General features: G+C 36.3%; 1 protein-coding gene across 3 annotated transcripts in view; it reads right to left on the reverse strand.

Annotated features, from left to right (window-relative positions):
* Window positions 1–27,272, reverse strand: part of PRKG2 (protein kinase cGMP-dependent 2) — a 113,073-nt gene that overhangs the window by 45,568 nt on the left and 40,233 nt on the right. For 2 of the 3 annotated variants that reach the window (XM_043448062.1, XM_043448060.1), the window contains exons 4-12: window positions 27,055–27,168; window positions 25,528–25,633; window positions 21,817–21,880; window positions 13,348–13,425; window positions 11,627–11,721; window positions 8,584–8,652; window positions 4,234–4,332; window positions 2,596–2,749; window positions 559–695 (exon numbers count right to left, since the gene is read on the reverse strand). In XM_043448062.1, the coding sequence (XP_043303997.1) occupies window positions 559–695; window positions 2,596–2,749; window positions 4,234–4,332; window positions 8,584–8,652; window positions 11,627–11,721; window positions 13,348–13,425; window positions 21,817–21,880; window positions 25,528–25,633; window positions 27,055–27,168 (916 nt within the window). Of the gene's footprint in view, window positions 1–558; window positions 696–2,595; window positions 2,750–4,233; window positions 4,333–8,583; window positions 8,653–11,626; window positions 11,722–13,347; window positions 13,426–21,816; window positions 21,881–25,527; window positions 25,634–27,054; window positions 27,169–27,272 lie in introns of those variants that run through there. The other variant, XM_043448063.1, reaches the window with a different exon arrangement.

Consider the following 27,272-nt stretch of genomic DNA (forward strand, 5'->3'; position numbering starts at 1 on the left):
ACCCAGGTTTGATCCCTGGGTTGGGAAGATCCCCTGGAGAAGGAAATGGCAACCCACTCCAGTATTCTTGCCTGGAGAATTCCATGGACAGAGGAGCCTGGCAGACTACAGTCCATCAGCTCGCAAAGAGTCAAACACCATTAAGCAACTAACAACAACTGCAGGGACCAGCTCCCTGGCAGCCTGAATGTGTCCAAATGCCACTTTTTGCAGAAATTCAACAGCAGCACGTCCCCTGAGGGGTTCTGAATGAATCCTTCCTTCCCAAATTCTGCATTAGGTCTGAATTAAATAAGCAATTCAATTTATTAAAACAATAATTTTATATTCACACACACACATACACTCCCACATACACTTCCCCGAGGTTTACTCAAGAATAAAAAAAGCTGGATTCTGACTTCAGTTCTCAAACTTCCACTATTTTATGTATCGTCGCTGTGACTAGGCTGGAGAATTCAGGGAAGGGCCTCCTCTTCCTCCTCCGTCCTCTTGCATAGAAGCACTCCAAAGAAGAGCCCAAGATGCTAAGATTCTGGGAGCAAAACGCTCACTTACTTCACAATGAAAGGTGAGCATAGCTCTTCCAGGATCTTCTTTTCTGAGTAGACGTGCTCCTGCTGCTTCGTGTCAACGATGTGCTTCTTCCTTATACACTTCATAGCAAAAGCAACGTTCTCATTTTTCACCTTAACCTAGGGGAGAAGAGAATGAGCCCTCAAAATGAATTTACTAGGAAAGATCTGCAATATCTACGTAAAACATGTGAACCAGCAGGAGTTCAAATTCTTTCACAGTTAAATAGCATGGAAGCTTTTCACCACTTTATCCCTCTAGGAGCTGAGTTTTATCCAGGTGTACACACTTCCTTTTCTTTGTAATTTCCAAAAGAATTCACATAGTTGGAACATGGTTCTAGAATGTTTGTATTGAAACAAGAAAAATATTCTAGTTAGAAGTCTGAGTGTATAAAAATCTCTTTGGTGTTGAGTATATGACATGAAAAGCTTGGTCCAGAATTGCCAAAAACTGCTCTTTCGTAATAGTCACTTCTTTGAGTTTCAAAATAAAACCTATTTAATCCAAGATTCATATCTATGATTCAATATGCTAGCCACTAGTCACAAAAAGCTATTTAGTTTTAAATTGATTAAAATTAAAAATTCAGTTCCTTCATTTGCACTGTCCACATTTCAAAAGCTCTCTAATCACATCTAGCCAGCAGCTATGCTTTTGGACAGGTGGATACAGAACACTGCCATCAGAGCAGAAAGTTCTATTGGAGACCATGCTTTAGATGGACAAATAGGATTTTCCTTTAAGAGGAAATTTTAGAAGTTTAATAAGTATTTATTCAGACAGGCTTAAAACTCCATAAGCAGACTATCTCTGACAAATAATGAAATTGTGCAGAGTTGGTTGCTCCCTTAATTTCGCTCAGAGTTTGCCACTAGTTGATGCCCAGACTTTCAAATCAATGGTGAGATTATTGTTTCAATTATTATTATCTAACCATATTAAAACAAGCCTCAGCATTGTTAATTCAATGGTTTGCCATGATTTTGATGAAAAATACAGCACATGGCTCTCTTATCCCTCCATATGGCATAAGAAACACTACAAACTCTCTGGCCTATTAAGAATTCATCTCTGTCCCCCTTTGCCCAAAAGAGATGGGGTATTGACTTGGTGTAGAGTGTACTATTCGGAGTCTCCTGGCAGCATTTCAGATCTGCTCACACCCGGGCCACCCAGCAGATGGAGGTGTCATCATAGTTCCCAAGGTTAATGGACAGTGAATAGTTACAGATCTGCTGGGCAAGTAAGGGCTCAGTAGTCACCAAGGGTTCAGCATCATCTCTACCCAGTAAAGTCACCAGGTCACCATTCCACAGTTTCCTCAGAGCATCTGACTGCATGGCTCTGCTACACTGTTTGGAAGCTGATTATAAAGCTCAGAGGGGTGTGATATGGAAGATGCAGCTGAAATCAGGCTATAAATTCCCAGCTATCTTGATCAGCACTACAGAAGGCTGCTCTTCAAACATTTCCTTGCATTCAATTTCTTTTTTTTTTTTTTAATTTGGATAGAAAATTTTGAGCAACCCAAAAATAGGATCATGAAAGCCAAATATAGACATGGCAGAGGAATTGTTTAAGAAATGAAACTGTGGTATTAAAGATTTCATCTCTGTGACCCTTTCACTGGACACATTTTGTTTACTTTACATAGAGTTAATGCATCATGAGTATATGCATACATAAATGTTGCTGCTAAGAAATACACATTTTATGTTTTATAGCCTATGGGAAAAGTTACTTGGTACATTCTCTAATAGCTGCCCTCAAGAAAAAAAAAAATCACAAAAGGATGTGGCAAAAGTAGACTGAAATAGCAGCTATATTGTTACAAGTTATTTAGTAGCACACACCCACTATTATAAAATAAGAGTGAAAACTAAACTCTCAATTTTAGTTCAAAGTAACATTTGGATAGCAATAACAATGCATATATTCCTCCAAGAAACACTGGAATACAAAACAAAACAAAAGTCAAAAGGCTTCTCTCAGATGCTTGAAACGTAAACCCCTTACAAGCTCAACTCTTCCGAACCCACCAACGCCCAGTGTTGCGATAATCTCAAGGTTCTGGAAGGGGGATGATGAGGAAAATCTGGCCACTTTCTCCTTCAGTTGAATCATCTCCAAAGAGAGTGCTTTGGACAGCTTCCAGCTAGACATGGATCTCCTGTATGAGAAAAGAGAAACTTTACATACGCTCCCTTAGGCAAAGCAGGGGTCACAGTACATATAAATCCCACCCTTACAACAGTCTTATTTCTGCCAGTAATTACTGCCCATTGTTGCCACAGAGCTTATCTCAACTTTTATAGGATCAGATTCAGTTACATCTGGGGAGAAAATCAACAGAAAATACAAATAAAAAACAGATACATTCACACACAATAAAAAAGACAAATGTCAGATTGAGTCAGTGAGTGGTAAAAGAGGTGAATTGTGTGGTATTTGAGATACATCTCAATAAAGCCATGTAAAAAACAAAGAGTCAATGAGAGAAAAGAAAACCAGAAAAAAGAGCCATTTCCTTTGCTGCACCTACAGGACTATACTGCACTGAGAATCTTTGCCATATTTTGCTTTTTTTTTTTAGATTTTGAAGATTTCTCTGGCTGAACGAGAATAACTGCTTTGTGAAACATGAAAAATACATTTCTTACTTTACGCTTACGTATTGTTATTTGGAAATACTCATTTTCCCCTCTTAATTAAAGTTTACTGCTCTGGGTTATATATTCATGAACCATTCTTACTACAAAAGACCTTTGGCACAAAAACTACAAACACATTCCCTGCAAGAAAAAAAAAAAAAATGCAGTCTGCCTGAATGCTCTAATTTAACTCAAATATCAGTCTTCCAGAACTTTTGACTCTTCAACTTTAATGGTACTGTCTGGTGAATACATACTTAAGTATTCATTCTATAAAATGTTTCAGCAAAGGATTTTCAAATAATTTTAATTTTACAAAGAATTTTATTCTTATGAACCAAAAAGCATTTTCATCAGTATTACTACAATTAGAACCCAACATAAAACCATCTGGGCAATAGCTCCCTTAAATTTTTTTAAAATATTTTTTTGATATGGACCATTTTTAAAGTCTTTATTGAATTTGTTAGAATATTGTTTCTGTTTTATGTTTTGGTTTTCCGGCCACAAGGTATATGGGATCCTAGCTCCCTGGCCAGGGATTGAACCTGCACCCCTTGCATTGGAAGGTGAAGTCTTAACCACTGGACTGCAAGAGAAGTCCCACTCCCTTATATTTTGAAATAAGCCAGGCTCTGAATGGGCTATGCTATTCCTTGGAATTCCCGTTTTGATTTCCATGGGCAAGAGAGACTTCCTTTCTGAATTAATATCCTTTTGAACCAAGTCACCAGTCAATGTAGACAACTCTTTCCCAAGGTCTCGTATCAGGAAATTTCTCCCAAACATTACTACTCATCACCAAAAATAAGAAAATACTTATAGACTAAAATAATATCTACACTAGAGGTAACTGGTATCCTTTTTGTGGAAGAACAATTTAAAACAACTCCCCCAAATTTTCTAGTGACAATACACTAAAAGTTACCAATCACACCCTTCAGTCCCCTTCTTCATCAACTGCCGGAAGTCACATCCAGCTTAGAAAAATATCTCCACTTACTTCGCATGTCTTTTTTCATCATCCCGGTTCAGGTTTGCCACATACCCTTCAAGATATTTTTGGAGTTCTTCAAAAGTCCCCACTGTTTGGTTGAATGTTCTAAATAATAAAATGAATAAAACAAAAAGCTCAGGGCTGAGAGTTAACCACTGCAACCTGCCATTCTTCTTAAGCTTATGAAAGCCTATTTGTATGGTTACTCAAAACTTTGCAAACTGTTTTTCAATAACTTATTTACATTCAAGTTGCCATCACATGTAGATAGAATAGTTATTGGAAGTTACATAATTGATGCCGTGAGTTTCTGAAAGCAAAGAAGCTATCAGTGAGAAGAGACAACATTTCTGTAATTTTCTGCCTGTGGTTCAGGTTTATCAATATTGTTCTTTATTTTAAGAAGACTGAGGAAAGGAAATAGGCTACATGATTTGTTTACTGGGAGGAGAGTTTGGGGGAGAATGGATACATGTATATATATATGGCTGAGTCCCTTAGCTGTCTATCTGAAACTATCACAACATTGTTATAATAGGCTATACTCCAATACAAAATAAAAAGTTAAAAACAAACAAAAAACCCCTAAAACAATTATTGACTTGTTAATGTAAACAAAAACAATTTATCATGAGCTTATGAATTAATAAACATTTAAAAAATACTTTCTAAAAAAGAGAGTGGAAAGGAAATAGCCTACATGATTTGTTTACTGCATCAACAGGTTACATGCATTACAGATTTTTATAATTTGCTTAATCAAATTAAGCTATTTATTTTTAAAATCAAAAATAAAATTTACTTCTTCTTTAGCCTTAGATAATACTACTTATTTTACATTCCTAAATGATTAAGTCCAAATATTTTACTTTAATGGTTCTCTGAGGCTCAGCCAACATCTTTCCCTTGACTTCCCTCCCCTCAGGGATCACACGCTTGTTACTGGTCCCATCTAATCACCCTGTCCCAAGTTCCCCATCTCTGGGAATTCTTACATAGGAACTGCCCATGAGAAAAAAATAATCCCCTTCCTCACCTAACAAATCTATCCTCTGGATTATCCTTCCAGTGCATCCCTCACTCCATACAATCTACCTTGATTCGTCATTGCCAGGGTGGTGCTCTTCCCCACTAAAAACAGTATCCTTCTAGAACCCACACTTTATGCACCTCAGTAAATCTTAAGCTCTTGAACATAACAAAATAAAAGGAATGAAAATTTACCTCAAACTACCTAAAACTAATATACCATCTTATTAATGTATTGGTGCCACATACTGACTGCCTAGCCCTGAAGACCCCTATCCATATTTAACTGATCACCAACCTATACTTACATTATTAAGTATATCTTTTTTTTTTTTTTTAGATTTTTTAATGGGGGCCATTTTTAAAGTTTTTACTGAATGTATTACAATACTGTTTCTGTTTTATGTTTTGGATTTGTGGCCGTGAGGCACATGGGCTCTTAGTTCCCCACCCAGGGATCGAACCCACACCTCCAGTAATGGAAAGTGAAGTCTAAATCACTGGACCACTATGGAAGTCTGGATATTTTTCACTCCCCATTCAAATCTACTCTCTTCTCTACCCTGCTCTGCGAACTGTCCTTTGCTGACTAGAGAAGTGAGAAACAAAACAATATTATTTCAAATTTCCAAGGGTTGAAATTTTCAAGTAAAAGTAAATACTTCTTGTATAGGTCACCATTACCTTGCTATGAAACTAACTGAAGTATTGTTGTAAACAAATTTTATTTTTTAACTGTAAGTGACATCGGTGTCAGAGTTCTCTAGAAAATCTCTGCAAACTAAAGTCAAGTTTAAACAGCTGCCACATTATAGTTGTAACTTTCAAATATGTATTTTTTAAAATGATGAATTAGAAAAGAAGAAATAAAGAGCCATAGGCTTTCAGCCACTACACTGCATTGCCCTTTATTCAGACAACATGTGGATCATTTCCTGCATGCCAAGGACTCTGTCAAATTCTGGCACAACAGCAGTGAACAAAGTAGATGTTTCTGTTCTCACGAAGGAACTAAAGTGTGGGAAGACAGATGCTAAACAAAGCCATCACATCAAGTGTGAACAATGGTGTGAGGGTACCATGGGCAAATTACCATGGGATCTTAATCTAGCCTTCTAAGTGATAACTACAATGATCATACAATTTATCATCCAAAATGAATGCTTTTCAGAGTGAATGGGACTGCCAATCATAAAAATATTAGAATAACTAGAACGATCCCAGGAAATTCAGGATGTAGGGCAACTCAGTCATACCTGACATCCAGTTTCTCTCACACACAGGATAAACTCATGTAACTTTTAATGTCTCACTGTGTCTAACAGGTCAGTACCTTGTATGTTATAAGAATCTCAACTATGCACATGTACATTATACATTTGAAAAGTATAAGTTTCCAAATAAGTTATAAAATCTATAAAAACCACTCTGTCCTTTATATGGATTATGAATACATGAGATATTGCACAAACATTTGGTTACATGATTACAGTAAATTTTTAATCCAGAGCAACTGATAAGATCTTACCACATACACACAGCTAAAGCTCTTTAGCACACGCATGTATTTTTAAGGAACTCATACGGAAAACAATGCATCATCAGGGCAATACCATATCAATATATTTGAGAGCTGCCACCAAAAATTACCTTCATTTGAACATACTTGCACTTTCTAACCCCATGCCTTTTTTATTTTTTTTAAGTTTTACTTCGCCTGGAAAGACTTCTACATTTCCTCTTTGCCTAGAAAGCTCCTATGAATTTTAAGCCCCAATTCTACACTTAAAAAATAAAGTAAAACTTTTCCCACTTCACGACACTGTGACTGCTTCTCTTTCTGAACACATGCTGTGGGAACCTAATGGCATGGTGGAAAGACTGTTAAAAGGAACCAGAAGACCTGGGCAGGAGCCTTTGCTCCATTTCAGATGACACTGTTGGGGCAGTTCTTGAACTGACCTGAACTCACTTTTCTTATCTGTAAGGGAAAGATTAAAGAAACTCAAAGTGATACTAAGAATTGTTATTCTATGTGTGATGATGGATGTTAACTAGACTTACTGTAGTGATCATCTTGCAATACATACATATAGTGGATGATTATGTTGTACCCCTGAAACTAGTATAATGTTATATGTCAATTATACTTCAATTAAAATATAATTAAATAAATAAAAATTATTAATTTTTTAGGCATGTTATGTTATTGTGGTCATTATTATAAATAACACTTAGCTTTTAGAGATGCTACTAAAATTCATAGATGAAATAATTTTATGTTTCTGATTTGCTTGAAAATAGTATGGAGAAGATAGGAAGGAGATGGCAAAGTGGTACAGATAAGGTTTTAAATGATAATTGCTGTACTTGCATGGCTCAATATCATCCTATTTTTTAATATGTTTGAAACTTTTCATAATAAAAAGATTTCATAAAATAATCCAAAATTCTTTTCAGCTCTAAATCTCTATGATGCTATGTTATCTAAATAGCATATAAATATCTAAACAGCATATAGCTATCTAAATCTCTAAGATGCTATGATGCTATGTTAAATAAAATAATAAATATTTTATTTAATTAGCAATCAATTACATACTCCTGTGACACTCATCATTATACTATTTCATATCAGCATTTCATAAGAGTATGCCCTGTTTCTTTGACCACACAAAGCTCTGGTATACTTGAATTTCCTTTTTCACATCTACATAGTCAACAAATATTCAACTGATTAATGACAGATTGAAGGAGTCAGATTCAAATATGATTCAAAGTGAGTTAAGGACACTAACTGAGATATTCTAAAAAAATAACCTCACACACTTAGAGATTAATGTTGACATACATCTCTTCCAAATTACTACAAATGTTAAATTAAAACTTCTCTGGAAATACATCTAACTAATAAGCATTTTATATTTTGAGAGAGATAGGTTTTGTTAAATTTTTGACTGCTTAGAGCATTTCACAAATAAATTATGAAGTTCTTCAGTGTGGGGTGTGTGGAAAAATCCATGAGTCCTAACAAGCTTGTTTCTCTGGAAGATGCAGAATTTAAATCAGTCTATTGCTGATATTTATGTACAAACTCTGCTCACAAAATATTTAGCCCGTCAGCATCTGCCGCTGCCACAGACAGATTCAGATCAGAAGGCCTGGTTCCTTCCCATGAATTTTAATAGAATGTCCTCGCAGCTGAGGATTGGCCAGCATTTCCAAATGGTGATGAATGGGAAGACAGATGGGCCCTTGGAGTAACAGAAGGCCAAGTCTTCAAAGGTGGCAATTGCCGGCATTCTCTAACAACATCAGTATACTCACTCTCGATCTATAACCAGGCATGCAACATCATTTTCTTCGGCGATAATGTTAGCTGATCTGACATCTTCACTGCAGACAAAAACAGGAAAGTCAATTTTCTGGTGAGAAATTAGACATCTATTTTTATTAGGGAATCTGCGACTGATATGAAACAGCATCACTTAAACCTTCCAAAGATGATGTGTTTTTGTAACATCATAATTTACACTCCACCCCTTCCTCCCCAAAAAAAGATTTGAAATGTTTCCTAAAAACATGATGTGCACGAGGAATCCAGAGGAGAGTAAGATAAATGCACTGGGAACGTCAAGGAGTCAGTGAGCGCAAGCGTGTATGGAATTTCATTCTGTGTTCTGTGCCAGCACAAGTAAAATAGCTCTCCTCTGATCAAACAGGAACTGCTAATTAATAAGCAGTCAAAACTGAAATGAACTGATCAAAGAAATTTATAAGAAAAACCTTGAATGAGTAACTTATAATGAACCAAACAAGAAGAAAACCCAGAGAAAGTGCCACATCACCTGGTGAATTAAAGGAATATTAAAACCTTTCATTTTATAGTCTAAGATGTACAGTTTCCATGAAAATCCCTGAAATCAAAACATGTCTTACAACTGACAGTGAGTCATAGTGTAATTAGTAGCATTGTCTTTCGTTCTCAGGGGTAAACAATATATTAGTGACTCTAACAGTAGTTCCCTTAAATACAATGAGTTATGACACATGATCTAATGATGGTAAATTTAATTACCTAATGAATACCAAGGGTCAAGCATTGGGGAAAGTATTTCTGTAGTTATCTTTATTTATATTATTTTTACTCCTCTATTAGTCACAAACTAGAGACCCCGAGGAAAGGTACATCCATATGATACCCAGTGCTCTGAAAGTGATTGCATTTAAGGTAGCCTATAGCAGCAAGCATGTTAAGACTGCTTTTAACAACTTCCCCAAAAATGGCATCACACCAAGTAAAGTTCCCTCATCTTCTATTAGTGACAGGACAGGGAAAACTTTGACAGCCTATCTCTCACTCCAGAGAAGTCCCCTATGCACATCACAGGCTTCCAGATGCCTTCAGACATAACCCACAGCCCCTCCCAAGTTTACAGGGCCCTTGCTAGAAAACATTGGTGAAAACATTTCATTGGTGAAAACATTAATGTGCTTTTGAGTTGGGAGGTGGGTAGTTTTTTCTCAACTTGTATGTGCGTAGATATCTATACAGATATGATCCTGGATATGGGTCAATTATTTGATCTGTAAGTTCAAAAAAAAAAGAGGCATGACATCCTTTTCACTTGTCAGTATCATGATTTTGACTAGGAATATCCTTTACAAGAAGTTTATAAGTATTAGATGTTTACAATACACATATGTTTCTTTCGTAATAACTGTGTAAGTGTCATGGATTTAAAATGCACATAAAATGTCATGCACATAAAATGCTGAAGGAACTCCTGGGCTACTTAACATCAAATCATGTAAATACACAGAATATAAAGAATACTGAATCAGTCAGTGACCCTAAAAAGTGACAGCATAAAAATACACAAAAATGAAAAAATATATGCATCCAACTCTCCTTCTCATGGATTCTAGCTTTACGTTTTAAATGCTTTGGGGAGCAGAGTGTCTTTATTAAATATAAATTCCCATGTTTCTCATGGGAAAATACTATAATTGGCTGTCTGCAACAGAGAGCATAAATTATTTCAGATCCAGCATAACCAGACAGCATTTTTCCTTTTAAAGAGTTATTTTGAGTCTATGGTGTATTTATAAAGTTCTCTGCACTTTTGGACTTTAGTAATTTTGCTTGGGGGTATGAGAAAAGTAATGTGTTAATGTTAGGAACAAACACATTGAAGTCTTGAATAATGATATTACATAATTGTATTACATGAGTGTATTCATATTCTGTCATAAAAAAGCAAACAGAAAGAGGATTATTTCCCTGTTATTGAAACAAGTTCATTACCAGCTAGAAAATGGAAAACAAAAATTCAACTTGTTTTTAAATTCAATTTTTAAATTGTTTACAAAATAACCATAACTTAGCTTACTAAGTTTTTAAGTAGTTCACTTTTCTTTAAAAACTAAGAGCTTTATGATTTTTAAAGAACCAAATTTGTTTTCAGGTAATTTATGAAGATTTTTTCATTGCTCTGTACCTAATGTAATCCTAACATGTCAATCAGCAGAATTTGTAGGCTTCACAGACAAAAATTAAAAAGGAAGAAATATGAGCAGAAACGTTACTCATTTTTATAAGTATAAAGATGAAATAAAAAGTATTTAGTAATAACATAAATTTTAAGTGTTTTCTTAACTAATTTCAAGCATTCATTTAAAAACATGTAGTTCCAAAAAAAAAAAAGGGTGTTGCTCAAAATCCTAACTTGATCTTTTATAAAGTTATCTTATTTAAGAAAAATTTTTTTCAGACTTGAGGTTGTTTTCTGAATTCCAGGAAGCACATAATGCCTCCTGAGACATTTGATTAATCTTTACAAATATTTTTCCATAAGTTAGGTCAACAGTAAATAAACTCATATCTCAAAAGGCCAAAGGTTCAGGTAGAAACGTCAAATACACTATTTTGAGCTGTTTTTAAAACTTGCAAAATGAGCGTATAAAAATACTTAAGAAAATACTACTTTTGACATAATGATTTAAAATCACAAAAATATGGGAAGTTATTATTTGATCATTTTTAAAGGGTAAAACAGGAATGTGTAAAAACACGTTCTTAAAGGAAAATTGAAATTTTCAATTTCTTTCTCTCTTTTAAACTAAAAATTCTAATAGAACACCAATTTTATTTTCACTAGCAAACTTAGAAGACTTTGTGAATGTCTTCCTGTGGAAAATTAGTACACTTATTTCCTGCTTAACAATGAAATTTTTAGAAGTCAGTAAAATTGCCGTTTATTTCCTGGATAACTGGTAGCTCTATTTGACAACTCTACATGGGTAAGAAGTACACATGTAAACCAACCAAAGAATTCTTTAAGTGTGGTATACAAATTCATGAACTCACCTGATAAGAGCTTTTTCTCCAAAATATTCTCCTTTCTGCAGTGTTTTTATTAGCTGCGGTTGATCATGGCCTTCAGTACTTTGGGTGACTTTTACCTAAATGATGTCAAACAATATAAGAAAAGAGAGAGAGAAGGAAAAAAAAAAAAAGGAGAATCTGAACACATACCCATTCAACCAGACTCTCCTGATCTATATAAATTTGACTCAACAAGGGAAAAAGACAACTCTTTGCTTTATTCTTGCAGTAGTTAGAATCATCTAACTGTACTCATTTCATTTGGATGAACTGAAAAATCCTGTGATTCAACACAATTAAATGACTCCACCTTTTGTAAGAGGAAGCTTTCATTCAAATCTCACTGCTCAAAATATTTTACATGAATCCAGTTATTTCTTCCTAGGGATGCTCAAGGAAAATAATAATGGCCCTATGGGAAATTTATTTTTTCAAAAAACCAAATGGGGTTGACAAGTCAATCAAGAATAAGACTGAATATCAGGAATTCTGAATCTCATGTTTCTGACTAACTTGTTGATTTCTGCGTACCCTCTAAAACTGAAAGAAAAATGAGTACATGGAGGAGAGTCCACAACTTTCATGAGAGTCTCAGTATGATCCACAGTCCAGGAAGCCAGAGTCAAACAAAAACGTCAATATTCCTTTTTGTGGCTAGAATTATTCCAGTTCAACATGCTAAGAAGGGTTGCTTTGTACTGGTTTGAAGTTCTGATGAGCATTTATTAATAAATTTCAAAAAGTTTAAATGATAAATGCAATTTGTTTATTAACCAGAATTCTTTCAAACCATGAGGTCCAGATTGGGGAGAAATGATGAAAAGTGGTGCAGTGTTCAAGAATTTCTAAAACTATTTTGTTAATTTTTTTTTCCATTGCTGGGGGCTCCGTCCAAAGTTCAACCACAAAGCAGTTTACAAAGGGCAGTGTCTAACTCTGTGATGATAAACTCTTCCGGGGAAGAAAGAGTGTAAGTAAAAAGCTGACACTCATAGAGACATAGATTCTTAAGATTTTATCCTTTCCTTCAGTATTTCACAAATGCTTTTTGTTTCTGAGGAACACTGCAAAGAGTCAACCTAGGAACAACTGGCAACATGTTAGCCACTCAATATCTAGGTAAAGGAATATATTGCATATATTAGTGTAAATATGTTGAATATATTAGTGCAAATTTCTCTTCAGCATCTAAATCATCTTGACCTGCTGTGTATGAATTCAAGTTCTTAATCATATTGTTCCACTGCATGAGGCCTGATTGTTCTGTCAGTTATCTAGTTCATTCTCTACCTGTTGTTTGTCTACCTGTGGGATGGGAAAATATTACAACCCTTGATCTTGAACCTTGGGCTGAGAATCACACAATCAGAGCTGGAAGGGACCTTTAGAAATAATCCAGTCATTTTACACACAATGAAATGAGGTCCAAAGAAAGTCAAGTGACCTGACTAAGGTCACTAAGAAATTACTATTGCAGCCAGAACCCATGATAAGTTTCCTGTGGCCCCAAACCCAGTGCTCAGACCGCCCCCCATTCCCCTCCTCCAAACCTCACTTCCCCAGGTGTCTTCTGAGCAGAAGCTCCGTTAACCTGCTCAACGCAGACGACTTAGGCTGCAAGGCACAACACTGCTGCTTTTATGGCAAACAGATTTGAAATGCTTCTTTAGATTTACTTTAAGTAAACTTTAATTAATATTTACCTTTCCTTTTGCTAAAATGAAAAACGTACTTCCTTCCTCCCCCTCTCTAATAATGTAATCTCCTTTGTCATAGTATTCCTATTGGGAAAAAAGAAAAAGAAAAGGTTAGCTGCAGCAGAGATATACAGATGAAGACATAAATGAGACAGAACTTGTGTTTTTTTATTCTTTTTTCTTTTTTCCTCTTTGCTTCATTTATTTCCACCATTTTATCTTCTACCTCACTTATCCTATCTTCTGCCTCCGCTATTCTACTCTTGGTTCCCTCCAGAGTGTTTTTGATCTCATTTATTGCATTATTCATTTTTAATTGACTCTTTTTTATTTCTTCTAGGTCCTTGTTAAACATGTCTTGCATCTTCTCAATCCTTGTCTCCAGGCTATTTATCTGTAACTCCATTTTGTTTTCAAGATTTTGGATCATTTTTATTATCATTGTGTTTTAGAAATGAACATTCCACACCCATTTCTGCTATTTTTTGCTTATGGTAACTGTGATCTTCTTAAATATTGTAGTCAAAAGCCACGGAAAAGTAAGAAGACTTTTGCTTGTTTACCTGAATTTATGTTTATCGTTCACAAACACACAAAAAACATTCACCTGGAATACTGTCAGGCATGGACACAGAAGACATGAAGAGAAATGAGAGCAAGGTAATTATCAGAGATACACAAGTGAGCTTCACCCAAATAATCTAAATATAAACTGTTTAGGGAGTTGCAACAATCTGAAACTGGGTCTAGAGTTTAGAAAAAGAGCAAACATTATCTTATAAATTGAAAATACTATCCCCAGTGGGTATGGAGGAATATCAGTCTCAATTCTTATTCCTTGCAAAGCAATGGTTGGGAACATTATACACAATCTATATGAAAGGAGCTCTTTCATATGGATTCTCTCCAAAGATTTATATCATGAAAGGTTGACATTAGAATTTTTTACATGTAAATTCTGTTCTTCAACAAAGTTTAAACTCGTGAAATCTCAAATTATCACTTATTTCTTTTGTTTCTCTCATATAAGTGTGTGTAATCAGAGAATTTTTAGGCAGGGAAAAGTAATTCATCCACCTGTCAGACCAAAAGAGTAATTCAGTCTCTTAGAAAATACAAGATGGATTAAACTGTCCATCCTTACTTTCCTTTAATTTGATATTGCCTCAGAGTCATAGAACTAAGATGGATATCTTAATTTATACAAGCAAAAATGGGCTTATTTAATTTTTGTAAAAGGCATAAAGAACAACATAATAGCTCCCTTATTTTTCTTTTAGAGTTGAAAATAAAATCCAAACAACACTACTTTTGTGTCTGCTATATTTCAATACATTTTTTGGTCATTCACACTTAAAACAGATTTAAACTTATGGAATAAGTATTACTCCTGATACTAATAAACATGCCTTCTATTTACATAGCACAGTGTACGTTCTGCAAGACATTTCAATGTCTTGTGGTAGGAAGCATAGTATCTTTGGGGAAAAAGTACTTTCAAGCCATAGAAATATAGATTCCAACCTCAGTTCTGCTTTGAATTTCACTTTCATCAATCCATAAAATTCAAATAACATTTACTTTCAAAGATTGAGAGAATATAAGTACATTATTTTTCTATTGCAGCTGTAAAAAAATAACCACACATACTTAGTGGCTTGGAACAACCCCCATTTATTATCTCAGTTTCTGTGGGTCAGAGAGTTGAGGCATGGTGTGGCTCAACAGAATGTCTGTGTTCCGGGTCTCTCAAGATTGAACTCAAGGTGTGTCAGTAGGGCTGTGTTCCTTTCTGGAGGCTCCAGGAAAAAACTTGCTCTCAAGTGTAATCATATTGTTGGCAGAATGTAGTTCCTGGAGGTTGTAGAACATGGTTCCATTTTCCTGTAGGCTGTGAGCTGGGGGCTGCCTCTTAGCACCCAGACACTTCTTTCCTGTCGTTTCATGGAGCCTGCTATGTTTCAGAACCAGCAGTTGCACATGGCATTTTTCACACACTTGGAATCTCTCTGACTTCCACTTCTGCTGCATCTCTCTGACTCCAGCCAGAGAAAATTCTCTGCTCATAAGGCCTCGTGTAATAATATTTGACCCACCTAGACAGTCCAAGGTAATCTCCCTATTTTAAGGTCCTAAACCTTAATTGGCCTTCCCAGGTGGCACTAGTGGTAAAGAACCTGCCTGCCAATGCAGGAGCCATTAAGAGATGCAGGTTCCATCCCTGGGTTGGGAAGATCCCCTGGAGGAGGGCATGGTAACCCAGTCCAGTGTCCTTGGTGGTACTCAGGGCTTCCCCGATAGCTCAGTTGGTAAAGAATCCGCCTGCAAGGCAGGAGACCCCAGTTCAATTCCTGAGTTAGGAATATCTGCTGAAGAAGGGAAAAAGCTACCCACTCAGTATTCTGGCCTGGAAACTCCATGGACTGTATAGTCCATGGGGTCATAAAGGGTCAGACAGGACTGAGCGACTTTCACTTTCATTGGGCTTCCCTTGTACCTCAGTCAGTAAAGAGTCTGCCTGCAATGCAGGAAACTTGGGTTCGATCCCTGGGTCAAGAAGATCCCTGGAGAAGGAAATGGCAACCCACTCCAGTATTCTTGCCTGGAGAATTCCATGGACAGAGGAGCCTAGCAGGCTATAGTCCATGTGGTCACAAAGAGTCAGACACAACTTAGCGACTTTCACTACTTCACTTCACTAGAAACCTTAATTACATATTTAAAGTTGCTTATGCCATGTAACATAACACATTCATGTTCCAGGATTCAGGGTCTAGACATTTACTTTGGAGGGAGTCCATTTTTGCCTACCACCTGAAGTCAGTTAAAGACAATAATTTTTGATGAATTAAAAGCTCCTGAAACATAGCAGATGACTAATGATTGCTATGTTAAGGAGGAGCATGAGAGTGGTTTGCTTAGCTGTTACTTAAATCTGACCTCAGTTTCCTATTCTGTCGAATTGAGATGGTATGATCTACCACTCCTAACAATGTGTGAGGACTAGGTGAGACAGTCAAGTCAGTGACTGTTAATTCCTGTGAAAGAGGCTGTGAGTTGGTCATCAATGCCTTCCACAGGTAAACCACATTCCCCAGCCTCTCTGCTATTAGCTGTGGCCACAGGATTAACTTCTAGCTGTTAAGAGTCTGAATAGAAGTGACACATGCCATTTCCATGCCAAGCCCATGATCGGTTGCAGACATATGCCTTCATACTTGTGCCCCAGTGGCAATGGCATGACCAGGAGAGATCTTGGGAGAGGGACCGTGTTGCAGATGGCAGAGTAGCCACCAGCTCGAGTGCTTGAAGGATTCTGTATAAGCCATACAGGACCATTCTCCCTGAACTGCTATGTGGGCAAGAAACAAACTTCTATTTTACTTGGAAAATAATATTTTGAGTTTTTTATATCACAAGCTGCTTACTCACCTTTCTCATTTTAGCTCTATCACAAATGTTCACTCCGTTCAAGCGCGATTTTACTGTTGAGATGAACTGTGATCCAGGAAGGTTGAGTGACCATGACACCTCAGTCCAGGCATCTTCATGATAGAGCTAAGGTTCAGTTCTCTTTACTGAAACTGCTGGTTTTAGGACTGACATGTGACACACTCCTGTTTCAGTCAATCTGCCCTCAGTCTCTCCTGTTCCCTTCTCAATCCCAACCCCCATTACCCACAAGGAATCGAAGGGATCTGGAGAGTTTCTGAATTGCTAATAGGCTGTTCCTTCAGTTATTATATAGCCTCTGGTCTGCGTGGATGTGCAGCTTTAATTTCTATCTGTCGGATAAGCTAAGAGGGAGAAGCTAGAAAGGGAACACTGAGAAAGAGCTTTGTTGTTTCCTAAGCGGCAAGATTCCTAACGGTATTTTTCCTAGTGATGGGTCTTTGTCACCCAAAACCATGGGAGGAAGATAAATAATACCTCCCAGTGTGTTGACAGTAACTTCATAGATCAGAAAAGGCTGGGGATGTAGGTCAGACCAAAAATATATAGTGGTAAGTACTGGCTACGATGCCAGACTGGCCAGTGTTTGTCAACTGAGGAGTGTAGCCAGTCTAGCCAGGGTGGTCACCAAGACCAAAAGGAGAACTGCAAACAGTGTGGTTTGCTGTCCTGGGTTACACTGCAAAGGGGTCCCTTAGAGGACCAAGAAGCCACTGACCCTATCCTGTGAAGCAAAGATTTTCGAGCATTTTTTACTCTGGCCTACAGTAATTAAATGCATTTTATATGTATGCCCCCATACACACATGTAAGCATGGACACACACTTTTGTATAAAACAAACATGTGAACAATACCTATTCTTACTACTCTCATTTTTTGTAACTGTTCCTCTAAATTGATTTCATGACCTACTAATGAGTTATGCCCCACAGTCTAAAAAAGATGTTTTTAAAAGATGTCTAAAAACCCTGAGAGTAGTTATTCAGTATCATGGCAAGACAGGAAAAAAAAGGAAATCAATTCCAGGTCAGACTAAGAGGCAGAAGTCAGAAGAAAACCATAAACAGCAACAGTTCAAGATGAAAGAGTTTTTTATGTGAAGAAAATGCTCATTCTGTGATAGCAAAATGCTAGAGCCTGAGTGTCTGTAAATAGAAAATATGAAACTAGAATTAAAATCCAAGTTGATAGAAGGCAAAGACAAAGAAGAAAGCCTATGATTGCCTTAGCTTCTTTAGTGTGTGGCTAGAAATCTTCATTACAAATACATATTGATGATACACAGAAGTATGATCACACACACATGCACTTACACACACACAGACCCTGCATCATGTGACCGTGTACCTAAGTTGATTGTTTAAAAAACTGTATACAGAATAGCAAAAACCATCACCCTATTGTAAAGTAATTATCTTCCAATTAAAATAGATAAATTAAAACACACACACTGTATTCAGTTATTTGGGTTTGTTACCAGCTGTTTTCCGCTTGTCCAAGTTATTTATCTCAGAAATTTTATTTTTATTTATTTATTTATTTATTTTTTATCTCAGAAATTTTAAATGAAACACATCTGGATCAGGTGAACCCTGTCAACCATTCAGGCATACTTTAGTATCTGATGCCTTATCAGAGCCTACAAAATGAAAACCAACAGAAATTCCTCCATTTAGGTGAACCCACAGTATGGAATTTTGTAACTGAAACACTGAGAAAGCCCTTCGAGATGTGGCCTACCACTCCTTTATTTGATAGATGAGGAGACCTTGATCCCCACCACAACTGACATCTGCAATGGACAGACACTTGACCACAAACCCTAATCTCCAGACTTTGGACTAGTTAACTTTCTCACCGAGCCACCCAGACTTTAACTAACAGGTCCATAAACTGGCAAAATCCTCAACTATCTCAACTTTCTTATGGTTCTGGGTGTAATCATTAAATTGAGAAAAAACTCACTGGCTTATGCAAGTGTTAGCAGGAAATATAAGAAAGGAGGATTAGACTTTCCAAAAATGATAAAAAATGGAAATCTTGTGAATGAAGAGACAGGCTGTAGCAAACCCAAAATACATGTACTCTTTTCATAACTTCAAACTTTAATAAGCCTAAAAATTGTATGGCTAAAGTGTGGATATCTGAGCCCTGACCCCAGAGTTTTTGATTGATAAGTGTTGAGGCAGTATGTGGGAACCTGCCTTTTTTTTTATTGGAGGATAATTGCTTTACAATGTTGAGTTAGTTGCTGCTATACAAGAGCATGAATCAGCTATATGTATACACATATTCCCTCCCTCTTGAGCCTCCCTCTCACCCCCTGCTCCCCAATCCCACCCCCCTGGATCATCACAGAGCACCGAGTTGAGGTCTCTTTGTAATAGAGCAGGTTTCCACTAGCTATCTATTTTATACATGGTGTATATTTCAATGCTACTCTCTCCATTTGTCCCATCCTCTCCTTCCTCTGCTGTGTCCACACGTCTATTCTCTATTTCTGTGTCCCTATTCCTGCTCTGCAAATAGGTTCATCAGTACCATATTTCTAGAGGGAATCTGCCTTTGAAGCAGCACCACTGGTGATCTGATTAAGGACAAGGACATTCCACCCTCCCTACCCCCACCCCACTCTTACTACACCTCATTTCCTGAAAGAGGCAGGTCAGTGCCAGGGCCACTGGGTCAAATTACCAAATCTCCATAACAAAAAGTTAGTTGACTTTTCCATCCACCGCACACTCAAATCCCACACTTCCTGGATTGATTGCCACCAGAGGAAACAGAAACTGTTCCCTTTCCTTTTATTCTACACAACTGCCAGGCGCAGAAGTCACATTGTCATTTTCATCATCATTAACAGTTACACTGCATTCAGAATCTGTGACATATTTTAGGATGTGCATCAGTTAACTCTTAAAACACACCAGTGAATATGTTGCTACTCTTTCCACCCTCCTTTTCTCATTAGAACACGAGAAGAGGTTTAAAGGCGATGTCTGCCTCTAGAATTGAATGCTCTGGATGATTTATGCTAAAACAAGAAATGCTTTTGGAATACCGCACATTCAGCCCATTTGGTCCAGCAGTTCAGCAGACAAAGTCTTAACGAACTCATCAGATCTACTGCTTGGTGATGGGAAATTCCGATGCTCCCCCTGCACCCTCTGCACAAAAACTTAAAACCACCCAAATCAACTCCTAAATAGTACACCAGATTCAGCCTGTTTTTCTCAAAGATTATGGAGTCAGTTTGTGGGACAGCTGGCCCTGGAGTTCAGCGGGGGCTCTTCAACTCCAATGCATTAGTGATCGGCTGCTGTCAAGACCCTGCTGATGGGTTATTAGTCCAAGCTATGCTGGTAAATTATATACTTTTCTTAGTGCTAAATAGATCCCATGACTCTCTTGTTAATCACTTTCGAATTTGAGAGTTTTCACACATTACAGTGACACATTTGTTTGCCAGGTATGAATAAAGAGCCCTTTATAAACTGTGCTGCTGTCTGCAAAGGCGAATATATAATAAAGCCTTTCTAGGGTGTTTTAAATGATGAGACTTTCAAACTCGAACTGTGTGTTAATTAATACTAGGTTGGAGACCCCCGCCCCCCCGCCCCCTATATATTCTGTAGCTATTGCCTGTGGCTGCTATAAATATGTCTAATTTACCGTTTATTTTTAATGATACTAAATTTTAATATTTGCTGTCAGCATGGAATTCCCCTCTGGTGAATCTACTCTATTAGTATTATATTAAAAACAGATTTCCTCGGTTCAGAAAAAAAAATACATGGCCTCTCCAGTTTTAAAAAAAAAACACTCAGAAATTAGGATGAATTATTAATTTGTAACATCTGTGATTGGGTTATGTTACACTGAGAAAATCCCATGAGATGCAGGCAAGCAGTCCTCTTGAAAATGACTTCATATGTGAGCGCTCTGGGGACACAAGGCCAAGCACTGTGTCACCATGGCCTGTCCTTGATAAATGGCTGGATGGGGTCCATGAATTGTAAATGGAAACATTACTGGCGTCACTTACGCTTAACGATGAAATGGTTGGTGCTCCCTTCTCAACAGATATTAGTTTACGTTGTATATTGTGATTGACAGAGGCATGAATCTGTCAACAATCAGTCTGGAGGGGTTTTTTTTTTTCTGTCTCCCACTGAGAGCAGCTTTATAAAAGCTTAAAGTCGACATGCGATTCCTTTCCTATTCCTTACTACCTTTAAATTCCCTAAAAGCCATTTGGGTTTCACTGAAATTAACCCCCTCCCCCCAAAAAAGTTAGAAGTTATTTACTTTGAATATTAATCTCTGAAGAGGTTTTCATATAATGCATATTATTAGAATCCAAGGTACATGTCAGAAAAGCATTATTCACGAAAAGACTTGACTAGGCTTGGACTAGATCCAACCATCTGTGTGATCCCTAATATGAGTTTTTGAACACGTTCCAATATGCCTCTTTTCCCTAGATGTTAAAATAGGTAAAGTGCTTCTTAAGTGCAGAATTTGTTTGGGTCTTTTTTTCAAATGTCTTTTCATAGCCTAGAGTTTTCAAGTATGGGGTATTTCATAGCTTGATTCAGAAGCTCGTCAGGAAAGTTCCAATAATATCCTTTCTCTACTCTATTACCTACTTATGCATCACTGACTCCTTCGTACTAGGAATACTCTGTAAAGGACTGTGATGTTAACTGGTGAAAATGAAATGCCTCTTGAGTAAGGCAGATTAGTTTTATAAAATATACTAAAAAAGATCAAAATATGTAAATCTTTACACATGCAAATCCAATTTTCTTTTATATATTTCAGAAGAGTCCCTGAATCCCAATCCAGGCCCTTAATTCAGTGTGAGTTAGCCTGAAGTTTTTCTACTGTGAAAAAGTTTCCTGGTTTCTGTAGACTATTGATCACCATCTTTTGCTTTTTATTCATTTACAAGGCTAATAATGACAAGATTATATAATCTCTTAATGAAATATATATTTTTTACTTTAAAATTTCTTACCACTTCCAAGCAGTCAATGATCTTGGTTAGTTTATCTTCGGGTAAATTCTTCAGCAAGGATACACTTCAAAATTAAAATGAAACCTTTATTTAATTACCTTCCTGAATTAAACTACAAATACACATCTCTACATAGATTTATACATGCATTTAAACAAATATTTTAATTTTTCCAAAGTAAACCTCCATATATATCATACATAAATAACTGAATTTCAAAACCATATTTCAAATATACTGAAATTATATGATCACATAAAACAGCATTTATCCTAGGCAAATAAATAAAAACTGTAAGACACCATGAAAGGAAAATGACCAGATTTTGTTTGGAGAAAAAAAAAATGTTTACATTTATTGTTGGCTTTCAAAGTGAATCACATCCAGAAATGTGTTCCACATCTCAATATCTCTTTTATTAGCATGAATGAGGTCCTCCACTTCCAGAGGAGGATCAGATTTTCATCTAAATCCTGTAATTAAGTTAAGACTGAATCCAGGGGGAACATAGGAATTAGCATGGAAATGATCTTTGATTATTAGTCATATTGTACAACCTTTTAAAATTAATGGTAGCCAGAGGCATGTAATAAAAACATTTTTACAGATAATAATAATAAACAGAGAAGGAAAAGAACATTGAAATTATTTGAAAAAACAAAAATTCCACTCAGTATTATTAACTAATCAATATGATTAAATTGTACTTTTAAAGAAATTTCTACTTTACCCATCTTCACTCAGGACTGTTGATAGAATTTCTGTGAAATAAATACTTTTTTCTTACCATCTAAAATTTGACACTGCTAAGGAAAAAAATGATGCTGCTCCATAAATACACAATTGGGTCTGATTTTCAAAACGAGAGCTCTAAACTGATTCTTTTTTTTTTTTTTTTTCATTTATTTTTATGAGTTGGAGGCTAATTACTTTACAATATCTAAACTGATTCTTGCACAGTGCTTCAGGAGGCATGTAGCCAGGAGCTGTGTCTAAGAACTTTTGCATCTGAATCATTTGTAATTGCAAAACACTGGAACACCCCCAGTGGTAGGGCAGTAAATGTACTGTGGTTGAGTCAGATGACAGAACTCTACAATAGAAGAAATGACTGAAGTAACCAAATAGATGAAACTTAATAAAAGGAATTGAGCAAAAAAATGACTTGCAAAAATAATGCCAATTTTGTAAAACTCAAAACTAGGCCAAACCAAGCTACGGGCAAAATAATAAGGAATACCAAGTAGATGAACTTTAATAAAAGGTATTGAGTAAAAAAATTGACTTACAAAAATAATACCAATTTTGTAAAATTCAAAAGTAGGCTAAATCAAGCTAGAGGCAAAATAATAAGAAATACCAAGGTTATGATTACCAAACTTCAGATTATAGACTAATCCAAGGAGAGGAGATACCCCAAGGAAAGCTAGAAAATGACCATAGGAGAGCATATGAGAACCCCGTCAGCACTGCTAACTGTTTACTTATATTGGGCAGTAGCTTGATGGCACTCATTCTGTTATTGTATCTTATAACTTACATATGTACTGTGCATCATTTGATATATGTCAAATATTTCATAACATGCTCAGTCACTCAGTAGGGTCTGACTCTTTGCAACCTATGGACTGTAGCTTGCCAGGCTCCTTCAGTCCATGGGATTTTTTCAGGCAAGAATACTGGAGTGGGTTGCCATTTCCTTCTCCAGGCAATCTTCCCAACCCAGGGATTGAACCCGCATCTCCTATACTGCAGGTGGATTCTTTACCACTGAGCCATTGGGAAAGAAAATGTAAATGGAAAAAGAGCTTGTTGTATATTATGAAGCAAAGACAAACGTATTTCTCTAATATGTCTTCTTACAGAGGAAAAGGTAAAAGGGTTAACCAGAACCTTTTTTTCTGTATCGTGGCATTTACTGCAAGGGAATACTTTTTGTTCCTTTGGTTTAATTGATTAGCATATGCCAATTATGAAAGTTCTAATTCTGGTCCAAACTGGGATCTATAATGTTAGTGAAAAATATCTCCTATGAGCTTATCACCCTTGGGGTTTGGTAAGGAAATTAATATGAGAAAAAAATCTTTAATCTGTCTCCCATCTATGAAGGCATAGATAAGGTTTATCTTGTTCACCACTGAATTCACCATGTTTAGGCCTGGAATACATATTGGTTGAAAAAATGTATGAATGAGATAACAAAAGAAGAAAGGAAAGTAAAAAGGAAGGAAGGACCGTGCACTAGTAAATTCTCCTGAGTTCCTTCCACTGAGGCAGAACACAGTAGATTTCAAGGTAATGAGCCACTAATGCCTAGCAGCTCAGGTTTTATCTCAGACATGATGCAACCCATAGACACTGGTTATTTATGTATCCCCGTTTGGCCCTTGCATTAGTTTTAAATACAGATCTGTGTTGCTCAGTTGCTGGATTTTGAGATAACCTGTGGCTCAGACAGTAAAGAATCTACCTGCAATGCAGGAGACCGAGGTTCAGTCTCTGGGTCGGAAAGATCCCCTGGAGAAGGGAATGGCAACCCACTCCAGTATTCTTGCTTGGAGAATTCCATGGACAGAAGAGCCTGGTGGGCTACAGTCCATGGAGTGGCAAAGAGTCAGACACAACTGAGCAACTAACACAAATACTCAGGTAGACCCCACAACCTGATGGCTAAGGCGTTGATTAGCATATAGATAAGGCACCTGCTTGTCATTACTGCAGCTCTCTTCCAGGAGTCATTATTGTGTCTGGGAAAGAACATCAAAGAGAGTCCACATGAAAAACCTCAACGCCTGCAATGTTCTATAGATTAACAATGCCTCCACTCCGTATTCACTGAGTCCTCACTATGGGCTAGGCACTGCACACTCCTAAAATCACTGACTCTGCAGGATAGTTATGCAAAATAAACATAGTTATACTTAAAAGGAACTCAGAATTTATTTTTGGAAACTGCGGGATATTTTACTATCACTTATCATAGGTTACATATTGTTACAGTACACATCGCAGCTTCAGAGACTGTCAAATCTTCCCCAAAACACACAGAAAGATTTTAAATATGAAACTTATACTTTCCAAAAAATGTTTTTAATGTGTTGCTGACTTTTTTTAGCTATAGGTACTTGTTTCTCTATAATGCATCTAAGTAGTTGGGGGTTCAGAACAGTTTACAAAATGCATGTTTCAAGGCTCCATGTCATGATGGCAAACATAATCACATTTTTGGCAAGTTAATTTGCTACAAATAATAGTCATTAGGAAGATAGTGTGGCTATGCTAATGAGAAAATGTCTCAGGTAAAGCAAATAAGGACAGTAAAATAATTTAATATTATTTTAAACAAAGCATTATTACCTCTTGTTATTGACTTTCAAATTATAGGATATCTTTAAAAGTCAACTGAGCAACCCAAATGAATATTTTAGGAATTTTTTGGACATTATTCTATACTATGTGAAATGACTCCATCAACACAAGGACAAAATTAGCAAGAGAAATAAATCAGTGAAAAGGCTATTGGGAATGAAACACAAATTTTCATATATAGTGGCATTTACTGCAAGAAAATACTTGTGTTCCTTTGGCTTAATTATGTGGAAAATGCTTAAATAAAAAAAGCTATAGTAAAATAATTACTCTGATAAAACCAACATACCCGCAGGATGGCTAGACTACCTTCTCTTTCTGCCATCAATGCATTACTCTTACCTTCTGAGGAAGTTTCTGTACTGTTCATCTCTAGCTTGAGCTGTCCTTCTCATTATATTCTGGAATACCTCTCGATCTAGTGCCCATGTTTTAACATTGGTAATAGCTTTAGAAAAAATCAAGAAAATAATAAAACACTGTTGAGCTCTTACATTAAGAAAACATTCCAAAATGTTAATCAATAAATTTTTCATGTACTGTCATAAAATTATCTTTCTTGGAAAACGCATTATTTAAACATGCAAAATGGAAGGAAGTATGATGTAAAGAATAGGTAATTTTATAACATCATTTTTGGCTTTGAAATGAACCATGATTTGGAAGTGAGCAGCAAAAGATTTCCATTCTAATTATGTTTGCTTAGGATGATATTAAAATTAGTTTGCAATTCTTAATTATACACTGCATCATCGGGATGTATTTTAGATTTGGGCTATGATACAAAAGAAAGCCAGCCAGCCTACATCTATTCCAGAAAGTGAAGAATTCACAAGCAGATAATTGAAAGTTAAAGGTCTCTGCTTGTGAGTCTGTTTTTATGTCTTTTTATGTTGTTTAGACACCGTTGCTAACGAGAGCCAATATATTTTAAGAATCTCTATGGTTACTTTTACATAAAATATATAAAATCACTTTCAAAGAGATTATGCAAGACAGTTTTTGAGACAGCCTTTTCATAGGAAAGACATTAAAAGCAAGAATATAATCTAAAAAGGAAGAGAAGTAAAAGTAGTCACTCCAAAAAATCTATATGAAATTATGATAGTGAGTTGTTTTTTATAGCAGTGATGAAAGCCTACAGAATAAACCAAAATCAAAATCTCTGGTTTACTAAACTTTAGAGTGAATTAGAATTATTTTGACACTCTTGTTAAAAATAAAGATCCCTGGGCCCCATTGCCAGAGATAGTTTGGAGTGGAGCCTTAGAATCTGCATTTTTATCAAATACTGCAACAATGCTCACACAGATAACCTAGTCCCAAACACTGAGAAACACTAGATGTAAGTTAATTCAGAAAACATGATATGACCATGAATAAAGTCAATAAAAACAAGAACCCTAAAGAGAAGCAATTGAACTAATCTCAGAAATCACTCAGGAAAACTCTCATTAATTAATTCATATCCTTTTTGATATTTACACATTTTATTGGTATAATTACTTGTTCTGATTTATAATAGGGTCATCACCTCATGGAGAATAGAAAGCAAACATTCTGGATGAGCCAAAGACAAATATCTACATAGTAAAAAGTTGACATTGGCAACTAAAGCAAATACTAGAATCAATTATGTTTAAAGCCATATTCATATTTTAAATACAGGTCTCCAATGGAAAGGTTTCTTTAAGCTTGAATCATTTGGACAAGTGCTTCAGTATAAATCCCTTTATGAGCATTGCCTTTCTATTAACAAAAGCATAAGGAGCACAGCAGAAGACAAAAAGACTCAGGATGCAACAGTGACTTCGATTGTCTTTAACACTGTGTAGCAATTGAAAACTACAGCATTTCTTCTTCTGTTACCTTTCACAGAGGCAGTTCTGGTACAGTTGTATAAAATGGCTAGCTCCCCAAACGTGGTCCACATAGGGATGGATGACAGCAATTTCTCCCCTTGGAACACCTCTAGTCGACCCTCTATCCAGTAGAATGTAAGAAAACACAAATAATCAAAATCCACTGAGATTCCATAAATTAAAAGAAAACAAGCAGAAGGTACACAAAGCATTCAGGTGAGCTAT

The sequence above is a fragment of the Cervus canadensis genome, chromosome 26 (genome assembly GCF_019320065.1).
Source record: "Cervus canadensis isolate Bull #8, Minnesota chromosome 26, ASM1932006v1, whole genome shotgun sequence".
Lineage (NCBI taxonomy): Eukaryota > Metazoa > Chordata > Mammalia > Artiodactyla > Cervidae > Cervus > Cervus canadensis.